We start from the raw sequence: 13,315 nt of genomic DNA, 5'->3' as shown, positions 1-13,315 counted from the left end.
TTTACGTATAGTACTAAAGTAGACTTTAGTAAAGATTTTACTACTTTATATAGCTTAAAGTCTAGTTATAAGTAATTATAATATAACTATATTATAACTATATATCTAACTTAGACTAATACTTAATAGTATATTAGTTAAAATAACTCTAGATATTATTATATACTAATTTAATAAAATATAATAAGTATATTAAGTAGAACCTTAATAGATAGAATAGCTAGTAAGATATTAGTATATATTAACTTTAAAAAATCTAGAGATTAGTTAGCTCTAGAGTTTGCTAGAGTGCTAGAAGGCTAGAGTGCTAGAGCGCTAGAGCGCTAGAGCGCTAGAGCGTCTGTGCGCAGCCTGTGCGCGCGCTAGGTTAGTACCTTAGTAGATTAGTTAAGAATTATTTCTAGAATAATTCTTTTAAAATAATAATAACACTACTCTACTATATTATCTACACTACTAACTAAGCTACTAAATCTTACGCTACCTACTATACTAAATTATAGCCTACTAAGTTATAGGTATACTTTATAGTAATGTATAAAACGTTCTAGAATTATTTATTAATTAATTCTAATAAATTTTAGCCCGCGTTTAAGTAATTTCTATAGCTTAACTAGCTACTATTTAGTTGCCTAGCCTTTACTATAAATGCGTAAGATTAGCCTATTATCTATATAGATTAGCTATACTATATAATTAATATTAGTAGTAGCCTTTATAGAGTATAAATTATTTCTTAATTATTTTCTAAACAATTCTAACTATTCTTTTAGAGAAAGTTTACTAGCTACGCCTCTCTTAGAAACTACCTACTTACTGCCTATAAATTAATTATAGCTATAGCTAGGTAGGTTAGTATACTCTCTAACTAGCTAATTTAGCTTAAATTAGGTAAGTTTAAATTCTTTTTTAATTATTTCTAAATTAATTCTACTTAGTTTTCTATACTTAGATTATAGCTAACTATAATACAATTACTAACTTCTCTTCCTCTATTACTAAAGAGAATTTAGATTAATTCTTAAACAATTTAGATAAAGAAGAAGAAGAAGAAGAAGAAGATAAGAAAGAAGAAGAAGAGTAGAAATAAGAAGATAAGAGTACTATCTCTAGCTAAGAGAAAGAAGAGAAGAAAGATAATAGCTCTTCTTAGAATGCTATTTAGCTTAATAAAGATTAAACTTAGGTAAATTATTTCTTAAATGTTTCTAGATTATTTCTAACTAATATAGCTTAATTATAACCTTATAATAGATTATATCTAGAACTATTTCTCTAACCTAGATAATAAATTTAATCTTTCTTACTAAGAGTGTAACGTAGAAGACCTTAACACTAAAAACCTAGAGAGTAAGCTTTATTTAAATTATTTCTTAAACGTTTCTTAATTAATTCTAATAAAATTTAGACTATACTTTCTTCTATAATAAGTTTACTATATATACTTCTTAGTAGTTCTTCTATAATCTTTCTAGAGAGACCTCTAAGTCTAAGAGCCTAGCTACTTCTTCTAAGTCTAATAGTAATAAGAATTAAAACTATAGTAGAATTGTTTATAGAATAATTAAGAAATAATTTAAGAATAAATAGATATATAAAATAAATTTAATAAAACTATAACTTTAATTATATTCTCTACAAGTTTTAAAAAGTAGAGGTATTATAACACTATTAATAAAGGTAATAAGCTATATTTTAGTAAGTAAAATATATATTAATTAAAGTTTAAATAGTAAAAAGAGGCTTATATTTAAATCTTCTACTTTAGTAGAATTTATATAGCAAAGGCTTATTATTTTTAAGTAGTAGGTAGTAAACTAATTAGAAATTAATTTTACTTTTTTTCTATTTTTTTTGCTTATTTAAAGATATAAAGCGTAGTACCTCTAACAAGAGTTTAGTAGAGAGAGTAGCTAGTTAGGTAGTAGGTTAAATTAGCTCTAGATTAATTAGAGAATAATTTTAAAGTTTATTTTAAATCTACTTCTTAGTAATAGTATTCTCTTCTACTACTCTAGAGTTATTATAGCGCTTTATTACCTCTTAAAAGAAGTAATAAGTAGTATAGTACGTTTGTAGAGATATTACGCTAGTAGAATTTAGCGTAATAGAGTACTAGAGGTAGGTTTTACAAATATATTTAATAAGGTTTAATCTTTCTTTATAGCGCTGCTAGAATTAGTTTAGAATTAATCTATAAAGAGTTCTAGGTAACTATTAGACTTATACTATAAAAACTTAAGAAGCTTTTATTATACTTTACGTAATAGAAGAGTTCTCTATAAAAAATAATATATCTTCTCTCTAAGTTCTTAAGGTTAAACTCTATAAAGCTATATAGAAGTATAGTAAAAGTAGCATATTAGGTATACGCAGGCTAGAATAGTTAGCAATTAATTTAGAATTAGTTAGGTAAAGATAAACCTTATTAGAAAGAACTCTACTTGCTATATTTAATGTAGAAAAAATAGAATTAAAGAGTAAAGTAGATTTTAGTAAATTTTATCTAGCGCTAAAAACTCTTTAATTATACTAACTATTCTAAGACTAGTCTAGTTTTCTCTTAACTAGTTCTAGATTAATTTACACTAGAGGTAAATCTATAGCTCTCTTTCTTAGAGCTCTAACTTAGCCTTCTTAGTTTAGATTTAAAGTAACTTTCTTTTTTATTAAAGTTTTACTCTTTTACGCTCTCTTTTAAGCTTACGCTTTTCTTCTTCTAAGTCTATATCTAGGTTAGAGCGTTCTCTGCGTAGATTAGTTCTAAATTAATCTAGAAATAGTTATACTTATAGAGCTAGCGATAAATTAGCTCTAAGAAGAGATAAAGCTAAAGATAATAACTAGAATATCTATGTACGTAAGCGCTGCGCTGCTAGCTAGAAGCTTAGACGCTAGTAAGGTTGCTATCTTAATAGCCTAGGTAATTTAAGTAATTTAAGAATATTATCTTTCTCTTTATTCTTTTTTTCTTATTTCTTATACTCTAAATAGTTTAGAATTAATCTATATATAGATAACTAAATACTTACTCTTTTCTTGCCTTGTGTTATTATAAAAGCAGCTACTTAGGCTTAAATTTTACCTTAATTTATACCTAATACTATACTTTTTATAGATCTTATATTTCTATATATCTTATAGATCTATCTATATAGCGCTGTGTAAAATTAGTTATAAAATAATTTAGAACTAATTTAATATATAGTCTAATACTAACTAGAAGCTTATATTTTAGACTAGTGCAATAGCTCTTTATATATACTTATTTTATAGTATTTATATAGAATTCTAGTATATTCTAGATAGCTCTAGATATACTACTATAGTGTATATTTAATTCTATAGTAATAATAGAGTTCTTTTTATTTTTTACCTATTCTTTAGCTATAGATATTAGAGTATTTTCTTAAAATAGTTTAGAAACGTTCTAGAATTAATTTAGACTACTTACTAATAAGTAGATTATATAACTTAAAATACTTAGCTTAGTTTACTATAGTAAGTAGCGCCTTTATTCTACTCTACAAAGAATCTTTAATATATAGTATACTAGAATAAGCCTTATTAATAGTGCGAAGAAAGTAAATAATGTAGAATCTTATATAGTAGCTAAGGTAGTACTTCTAGTCTCTATTAAGCTAGTTAAGGCTAGTAAGGTACTTTCTAAATTTTAAGCTAAAATAAGCGTAGATTAATTATAAATTAATTTAACTTACTAGCTATCTACTTAGTATCTATATTAATAGTAATACTATAGAAACTACGTGCGTAGAGATGCTGCTATTATACTAGCTAACCTAAACGCTTCTTAATAGTCTAGAAGAAGGTAGTAAATACTTTTTAGTATATCTTAGAGAACTTAGTATTAGTAGTAAGGCGCCTAAATATAATAACTACGTAAATTAGTTATAGATTAATTTAGAAGTAATTTGTATACTCTTTTTATAGCCTTTTAGTATAGTAGTAAAAAGAATTTCTTTCTAACTATTATAGTAGCGCTTAAAAGATATATCTACCTAGAAGGTCTCTTATTTTATAAGTAGTTTAGCTTACTTATTCTACACTTAGATAATAATATAGCCTCTACTAGCTAGTAAGATTTAGTAGATATATACTTATATAGATTAATTTAGAAATGTTTAGAAAATATTTTAGATAGCGCTTATAGTAGTAGAGTTAGAATAGTTTACTCTTCTCTTAAAAAGAACTCTCTCTAGGCTAGCGCCTAGAGAAAATATAATTAACCTTTAGGTAGTAGCTATTCTTATAAGGTAGTTTTTATTTACCTAAGTAGTATAGAGTTTCTTAATTAATAAAACTCTACACTACCTTAAGTAGAAGGCGAACTAGTTAGACTATAAAAAGGTAGCTAGAATAGTTTAGAAATAATTTAGAATTAATATCTATAAAATAGCTTATATCTTATAGTATTTAGTATTAATATTAATTAGAATATATAAACTATATTCTTAACTAATTCTATATCTAGCTACTAAGGTAGAGAGAGTATATACTAGTATATACTAGTTAAAACTACTATAAAGTATAGAACCTGCTTAAAATATAAGAAGATAATAATATTAATTACTATATTATAGTCTTATAGAACAAGTTTACCTTAACTCTAAGTATAGTTAGTACCTAAAATAGTTTAGAATTAATCTAGAAATATTCTTTAAGAACTTACTATAGTCTTTTAAGTACAAGATTTAGAGCTTAACTATATTATAGTTCTTATAAAGGCCTTTTGCTCTACTATCTAGAAGAGCTTATAGATAGGTAATATTAATTCTTAGCAGCACTCTCTAGATATAGTACTCTATATTACCTAGAGCGTAATTACTATAAGTAATAAACTAAGAAGTAGGCTCTATTACTTACTAGAATTAGTTAGAAATTATTTTAGAAATAGTTTAACTATATATACTATTAATTCTATCTAAAATAACTCTAGACTATAAGAACTCTCTTTGTTAGTATAAATACTATCTCTAAACTAATACTAAAGCCTATTAAAGTAGCTTTTAGCCTTTTTTTTCTTTTTATTCTACTTAATTTAGTCTATAAACGTCTTTATCTACCTAAGTATCTTATATAAGCCTTTATCTACTTATAAGTAAGTAAAATTCTATAATTAATCTTAAATATATTTATACGTCTTAATACTAGAGTACTTAAAAACCTATCTTAAAGTAGTTAAATTTAAGAAGAGGCTAAAAGTCTTCTTTTTCTCTACTTTACTAGCTTTATAGTATTAAAACTACTTATACTAAATTAGTTCTAAATTAATTTAGAAATAGTCTACGTAGGCTACTTATACTTTTAGTATCTTATAATACCTTCTTAACTAAAGAATATTACCTATTTACTTTTAAAACTTAAATAATATAAGTATAGTCTCTAGAGTTTATACTAGAGTATTAAAGTAGATATATAGTATACTTAATAACTCTAGCCTCTAAGAGAGGCGCGCTACTATTTTTAGAAGTAAGTTAAACTATACTTTAGTTTAAATAAGTCTAGAATTATTCTAGAATTAATTTAACTATATACTTTAACCTAGTCTTTAATACTACTATTATTACTCTTACTAGAGCTAGATAAATATAGGTTAAATCTCTTATAGATATCTAGGTCTAATGTATTAAAGTTAAGAAATTTAGGCTTAGCGTTAAATATAGGCAAAGAAGGCTCTATATTATAATATAAGTGTAATCTAGTCTAAATTAATTTAGAATAAATTTAAGAATTATTTAAATTAAAAATTTTATTACTAAGTGCGCTAATTCTCTTAGATAGTATAACGCTAGCATGCTATGTTTTAAAAATTACCTATTTGCGTTAGCACATGCTATGTCTTAGCGCGCTCTTAGTTAGATAGACTGTATGCACATACTGCGGCTAGTCTGTTCAACCGCATGTGCATTGTGCCAAATCCAGACCCAGCTACCAGCCAGTCGGCACAGAAATATGTGAGGGATATCATGGGGGTTGCTCGCTCGCGTTAAGCAGCCCACATCCCGTGGAGAACGTAACATAAACGCAAAGCTCTACCACCGTGATGGAGAAGTGACTCCATCTGCTCAAGTCTCTGGGCTCAACGGGAACGGCAAGCATGGATGATGACTGGGAAATCAGCAGATCCAAGGACCATAGTGATGTTCTTGGTAGAACACCCGGTCTCGACACGAGGCCAAGGCCCTATTACACCCTAACAACGGGCCGATGCTCGGTCGACGATCATCAAGCGCGAAGAATCTTCCATGCCAATACGCCGGCTCCGAGGCCAGGCCTTGGCCCCACGCGGGTGCTATCAGATGGATTAAAACTGGGCGATTGGTACCACGACTAATCAATCTGATAATCGTCGCTTTATCTGATCCACCAACGTACACAACCGAAGATGGGTGCCTTAGGATGTGAGGAATTTGTGGTTCCAGAATTGTATGGCTGCTTGGATGCTAATGCAAGTGCTCAGGGCTCAGGCCCAGCGACTCTGGCGATGCGAAGAAAATTTTGGAGAGGAAGCTCGTTGTGAAGCTTGGTACGAGCATCTCTATCCCCATGGCGCATCCATGCTAATTTCCATGTGACTAGACATCTTCATCATGGTCGGTACTGTCGCAGAACTCGACTACTCATGATATCTGACTGTCTTGACTAGGTGTTCTGCTGCGCAGCCTACTTCTTCAACTACCTCGATCGCCAGGCTTTCGCTAATGCCTATGTTGCTGGTCTCCGCGAAGACATCGGCCTCAAAGGCAATGAATACAGCATTCTGCTGTCCATTTTCACTGCTGGGTCCGTTCCGCATGTTGGACAGTCATGTCGCTCTAGCTGACACCTCCGCAGTCTCGTTGTCGGCCAGATACCTCATGGCCTTATCATCCAGAAAGTTCGCCCTAGCATATGGCTCCCGTTCACTCTTATCCTCTGGTCTCTTTTGACCATGTGCTCAGCTGGGTGCAAGACGTATTCACAGCTTTGTGCAGTCCGCTTCTTCCAGGGTTTGATCGAAGCCAGTTTGTACAGTGGTAGCGTGTACGTGATGGGTTCATGGTAGTAAGTCTATCGAATTCCTTTTCATGGGAAGATTCTCACGATACCCGCAGCAAGCCTTCCGAGATAGCCAAAAGGGCTGCCATCTTTACTGCGGTCGGGCAGGTCGGGAGTATGTGCGCTGGTCTCATGATGACGGCAATGCACCAGACGATGGAAGGCAAAGGCGGCTTGAAAGGCTGGCAATGGGTGTTCATCATTGGTACGTGAGCGATTGCGAGGGCCGTCTCGCGCGCGTTGCTGATACATGTGGTTCAGACGGCCTCATGGGAATCCCAGTTGGTCTCTTCGGATTCGTAAGTTGTGTCGGTGCTTGCACCCGAGCCTGAGGACTGATAGTAACCCTAGTTCACATTCCCGGATCTTCCAGAGTCAACCAGAGTCTCCTACATCACTCAGGCGGAAAGACAGCTCGCAATGACTCGTCTACCACCCAAGACAGCAGACACCCACAACATCGAGTTCAAGAGCCTTGCGAAGCGTGTTCTCCTAACGCCTACTATGTGAGTAGATACCTATCGTGTCAGTCAAGACCAGGAAGTCATGCTAACTCGTGTGCAGATACATCCTCACAACTTTCTCCGTCGTCTGCGCCATGCTCGAAGCCTTCGCCTTCCAGGGCATGTTCCTCCTCTGGCTCAAGCACAACAAGTCTCGCTTCTCCCAAACCGCCATCAACACGTACCCTCTCGGAATTCAAGCTGTTGCGATCGTTTCCCAAATTCTGGGCGGAGCCTTCATCGACCACACAGGTCATCGTCTGCCCATGATCATCTTTAGTGGAGCGATGCAGCTCATCACCGCATCGCTTCTGCTCGTGCGAAACCTTCCAGATGCGGGAGTCTTCACAGCGCATTACCTCAGCGGCACGAGTTTTATCGTGAATCCAATCATGTACGGGTGGGCCACAACCATCTGCCAGCGAACGGGCGACGATGCGGTGAGGGGTGTGACCGTGTATACAATGGCTATGGGTGGTTTGATCCTGTATACGTGGTGGGGTATTGTTATGTACCCAGCGACGGATGTACCGTACTGGAAGAAAGGAAGCATCACCATGATCGTGGTGGTCTTTGCCTTTATCGGATGGGCGTTTGTGGTCAGATGGGTGAGTATTGTCCGTCGCTGAAATGTTTGGCGTGTGCTAACGACCTGTATAGCTTGATAGGAAGACGGCGATGGCTGCTAACCGTGAGCCAGCTGAGTCTGGAGAGCATGAGGTGCCGGAAGTGGTTGATGAGAAGACAAAGTCCGGATGATGCAGGCTCGGCAGAGACGACGCGTTTGGGCTCTACACAGCAGAGGCGACACCTTCCGACGTTTGCACACATACCATCTTTGTAGATCGCAAGATGCCACTAGATTGGAAAGGAAAGAAGGCGGTTGCTACTGCAGAGCTTCTGTGAATAAAGATTGTTTCGAAGTATTGGATTTCATGTTGATAGGTTCTCAGTGCCGTTGCGGTCTAGCTCGGTGATGACATGTCATCATTACGTCACGATCTCAAGGCTGCATCCAGCCTCCTTAATTCTCTCGGGGGCCGAACACACGTCGATGCGACGTGCACATCGATTGCGAAATCGCGAACGAAGCATACATATTTACATTTCCAACGCCAGCTGCGTTCATAAAGCTCCCGATGGCTTACGCACGCGATACATACATCGACCGAGGCAACGCGTCCTGTCATACTTCAATCAACCGGTTCTCCAACTTCGAGACATGAAGCCACTACAGTTCTGCGCCCATCAACTGCTTCTACAACAAGCCCTTCTTTGAGTTTATCTTCCGCTTGTATTCATTTGTGCGAAGAACACCTAGCACGCACCGTCTGCATTCAATCTCGCGCAAGTTCATGGCCTTACTCGCCCTTCCCAGGATCGCCATGCTCAACAGAGTCCATCTCGCCCAAATCTTCACTTTTGTCATCAACAGCCGTGTCAGTCCTCTGTCGCTTGTGCGCTGGCTCATGAGAGTCCTCAGCGTTCGCGGGCTGAGAACCAGAAGCGTTGTCTTCAAGGTTCGAGATATCATTTTCCGCAGAATTTTGTCCTTCAAGCTCCTGAGGTGACGCCGCGAGCATGGATTCGGCTGTTCGCTTCCTTGTTTCAGATGCGCGCAAGTCCTCATCGGTTCTGCTTCCTCCCAATCCAGTCGTAGGGCTGTTCTCCAAAGTCATAGGAGTACTCCCTCTGGCTTCATTGGCAGAGCTACTTTCAGGATCCACCAGGGTGCTTCCTACCAATCCTGTGAGTGTTGGCGGGATACCATCTTCTGGAGAGACTTTGACTTTGTCTTTGTCATGGGTGAAAGCGCCTGTAGTATCAGACTCGGGAGACCAGAGCTGCAAGGGACCTTGGAAGTTTGGATCAAGACCTCTCAGCCAGCTGTATTTGCCGAAGTCGAAGTTCTGGCGCTCATCCATGCCGAGAGTAGAGATGGCTATGAACTTCAACCAGATGTCTCGCACGAAATCTTTACTTGCATTCTCTAGCTTTCCCACCCTTGTTATACGGTCGTCTTCGTAAACCGTAATGGAGCCGGATAGCTTCAACAGACTATTGCGTTTTGGTTTGTGCGTAGAATTCCGATCAATCGTTGCGATACAATCCCATGGCGCGTATGGATGAGGGTTCGGCTGGGCAGCAGTGGTGCCGCGCGAGTACTTAGCACTGTCGGGTCCTTCGCGATTTCGCGTATTAGTAACTGTGGTCTCGTAGGCTCTACGTTCATCGACCTGCGATCGGTTCATGATGCCGATATGCTCTGCGCAAAATGCTGGCGGCTTGGGAACAGTCTCGTCCCCATCGGTCCATGCTCCCACGCAACTATACGTGAACTCGGGTATGATAGTCGCCGTTGGAAAACGGTCTCCATGGAAAACAGCGACAACAACTCCATATCTGTATTCGCAGTAAACGCCCAATGGCGAACCGTTCTCCTCGCAAACCTCATCGCTTGGGTACAATGGATATACGCCCTTGTCTTTAAACTTCACCTTTCCATCTTTGAGTTCCATCCGTGCGTCAGCTACACTACTCTTGACCATCATGAAGTTGACAAAGTCTCCTGGTTCCAAACGAGGAGGTGGTTCGCGTTCATGAGTACGGTTTTGTGTTCGCACCCGACCCGCTGCTGCACCAACAAGCCCTCGACGAGGTTGGGGAGCAGCATTCTGAAATGTCGCGTTGTGAACACGTGAGCGGAGAGGCCCACGCTGACTCGGAGGTGGGATGTTGTTGGTCGAGTTGCTGTAAGACAGCGCATTTTCGAGTTGTGGTAAGGGCAGTGACGCATCCCCAGTATTATCCGGTCGTCCAGTTCCCGCGCCTCGAGATGAATCTAAAGCGGCATAGTTTGGGCCAGTTTCCAAGGTTGGGGCTGTTGTAGGCTGTCGAGGTATCCCAGTGGTCTGACTATCCGACGTAGAGCCTCCAAGGCGTCGCGGTCCTAATGGTATATCGTTCGGATTCCCATCACGATGACAATTGATTATGTTGTTGCCGGCTGTCTGATAGGCACTTTGGTTATTTCTCTGGGTAAAGCGTGGCGCAGGTGGAGGTTGAGGTGCGCCGGGATGACCATTTGGAACCAACATCTGGTCTTGTTGTCGTTGGTCCTGTTGAGCAAAGGGTGGTACGGCTTGCCCCCGTCCTGAGCCTCGTCCTCGACCACGACGTCCGTTTCTTGCTCTCCGTCCGCGGCCGCGTGCACCGCGACTGTTATGCTGCGCGCTATCAGCCTCCGACTCATGCTGGTTGGTGTCATCGCCTTTTGCCATAATGAGTTGAGTGGTTTCCTCGAGCAAGGTTGCGAGAGAAGAGGCTGGTTGGGATTCATCACTCAACTGGTGGCCGTCCATATGCAATAGGGTGATTGCATGTTGGCCCCGGCGTGCAACTACAGCTGCAGCTACTTGACCAATTCACCCACTTTACTGTAAATCTTGACGCAATCTCGCGAGACGCACGTACCTTCTATTCACAGCGCGCCCGAAGGCGTCCACGGAGTGCAACACATACCAGTTTAGCTCATATAGGCTAGTCAGAGAACAAAGGCGTTGGGATAACAATGGCGGGCCCGGGTCAGAACAAACATGTCTTTGTCATGATGTATACTACTCGTTGATTGAAAACCACCTCTTACACAAATGTTTTCTCGACTGAGAGAAATCGTCATCAGAGAGACTCGCATATCCCCTGTTCCAATATCGTACTGCGTTACTAGATATCTTGAACAACTACTTACGCTGAAACCTCCCGCTATCATGCATCAGCAATATCTCCTCAGGTCGTCTAAGTAGCTAAGATGTTTTCCAGGATCCCTAAAGGAATCGCGATGACTCAAGCTACTCATGGAAAAAGATGCTTTCAGGAGTACGCCGGTAATGGCTATCGAACGAGTGCTCACCACTCTATAGAGCGACCCAATAAGTTTCTTCGTCTGACCGAATACACCATACCCGAAGACAAGCCAAGTCGTTGGTCAAAGAAGGTCAAGACCGACTCGAGCTGGCTTTGGCTCTCTCCTGAGATCCATCCCTCTTTCATAGAGACGAAGAATGCCATCAGCTACCAACCTCCAGCGACTGGGCGGTTTCTCAGTTTAGTACCGGAGGTTCATCCACAGTACAAACCACCAATTGAACACAATATTGCGATAACCGGACTAGCACCAGACGTTACGCCGAACACCCACTCAGGAACGCGGGCCCACGGTGGATCTCCAGCAGGATCGTATAGTGCGGACGATGAGACTCTCAATGAGGAACCTCCACCAGATCTTCCCCCTTACCGACCTACCTGGTGGTATCCAGAACTTATACAGAAACAAAACTTCAACGCTGAAAGTGGCTTACTATTGGTCAGGTACGGGGAGAATCCCTTTGCAAGCATCATGCCAACGTATGAACTGTTTCGAGCCATACTAGTTGCAGCAGTAGCTCGCCGTAAAGCGAATTCTTCATGGGCACGGCACAGTGTCGACATCGCTGACATTGAACAAAAGTACACAGCGGCAGCCCAGGATAGTGATAAGTGTCTAGAGGCAATCAAGGATTTCGATGTCTTGTTCCAATGCGAGGACGACCCAGAAAGACGGGAGTGGTTTACAAAGCGACGCGGCGATTACGCCCAGCGTATTGAGGTGAACAACGCAGAGATAAAAAACTTGCAGGATCGAGAAGATAAAGCTGTTGCTCGACATGAGCAAGTACTGGACCGGAGCAAGGCAAGCGAGGACGCCTTATGGGTTCTATTGAGCGATCTACTCGTCAAGATAGGCGTGTTGCCTAGCGCGAACAGTATTAATAACAAGCCCCCAGTCCTGGTGGAGGATGCAAACGAATCCTGCGAGCGATCATACCATGATTGGCCCGAAGACAACTGGAACGATGAGATACCAGGGGAGTGGAAGGACACACCGGCTGTAGCAAAATGGAGAAAAGCTACCGAGGTCCAGCAGTTTGAAGACCCAGAAAATACCTGGAACAACGCATGGGAAGACTACCCCATGGAAGACCCCCTTATCATGCTGCGGGACAGATATACACAAAAGGCACAAGAGGCAAATCGCGTGGAGGTAGAGTTCAACCAAATCCGCGACCGATATAAGACCGAATTAGACGCCTTCTTGTTCCATCGGAGAAGTACTCAGCCAGACCTACAAAAAGAACCGCAACAACTTGAAGAAGAATTTGGCCCAATATGGCTTCAGAAGTGCCGGGATATGACGGGCAAGTTTAAGGAAGCGGACAAAGAGTATGAGGACGCATCGCAAGCTCTCTCGGATGCAAACCGGCGTGATCGCGCAACTAAAAGAGATTGCCCTGAAATACACACTGATCAAGTAGCAGCTAGGGATGAAACCACGGCACCACAACACTTCAAAGACCTACTACCCCGTCGAAAGCGGCGTTTGATCAAAGAATGGTGCGAAGATACTTCTAAGCAACTGAGCAATGAAGAGGTCGAAGAGTTAAGGAGGAACACGGGCCAGCAGCATCTTCCCATCGACATCGACATACCGAGCAATCCACTGCACAGTGGTGGCGAGGATGTTCCCATCGCCACAGGTCACAAACGGCGAAAGATCGATAGGTTCAAACGACGAAACGAGGGGCAATGGCCGGATACAAGCGATGATGCCTTGCAAGCGGTGCATCTTGCGTGGGCTCGGGAGGTTGGAGAACACCTCTAGACTTCTGTCATGGTTCTTTCTCAATTTACATCATTGGGCAATTCAATTCCAGTCA

General features: G+C 39.6%; 3 protein-coding genes across 3 annotated transcripts; 2 read left to right on the top strand and 1 right to left on the bottom strand.

Moving 5' to 3' along the window:
- Positions 1-6,611: 6,611 nt before the first annotated feature.
- J4E84_008808 (uncharacterized protein) lies at positions 6,612-8,321 on the top strand (the record flags this gene model as incomplete). Its single annotated transcript, XM_049391377.1, has 8 exons — positions 6,612-6,614; positions 6,668-6,804; positions 6,856-7,065; positions 7,116-7,264; positions 7,321-7,358; positions 7,411-7,565; positions 7,624-8,170; positions 8,223-8,321. 8 exons carry the CDS (start codon positions 6,612-6,614, stop codon positions 8,319-8,321), a joined length of 1,338 nt encoding a protein of 445 aa, XP_049241079.1.
- A 602-nt stretch (positions 8,322-8,923) lies between these two features.
- J4E84_008807 (uncharacterized protein) lies at positions 8,924-10,114 on the bottom strand (the record flags this gene model as incomplete). Its single annotated transcript, XM_049391376.1, has 1 exon — positions 8,924-10,114. One exon carries the CDS (start codon positions 10,112-10,114, stop codon positions 8,924-8,926), a length of 1,191 nt encoding a protein of 396 aa, XP_049241078.1.
- A 1,844-nt stretch (positions 10,115-11,958) lies between these two features.
- On the top strand, positions 11,959-13,260 carry J4E84_008806 (uncharacterized protein; the record flags this gene model as incomplete). Its single annotated transcript, XM_049391375.1, has 1 exon — positions 11,959-13,260. The coding sequence occupies one exon, from the start codon at positions 11,959-11,961 to the stop codon at positions 13,258-13,260; it is 1,302 nt and encodes a 433-aa protein (XP_049241077.1).
- Positions 13,261-13,315: the final 55 nt, after the last annotated feature.

This window comes from Alternaria hordeiaustralica (genome assembly GCF_023758085.1).
Source record: "Alternaria hordeiaustralica strain BMP 2776 chromosome Unknown scaffold_23, whole genome shotgun sequence".
In the NCBI taxonomy this organism is placed as follows: Eukaryota; Fungi; Ascomycota; class Dothideomycetes; order Pleosporales; family Pleosporaceae; genus Alternaria; species Alternaria hordeiaustralica.
Note: the sequence above shows the minus strand (reverse complement) of the source record. Positions and strands in the feature narration are given on the sequence as shown.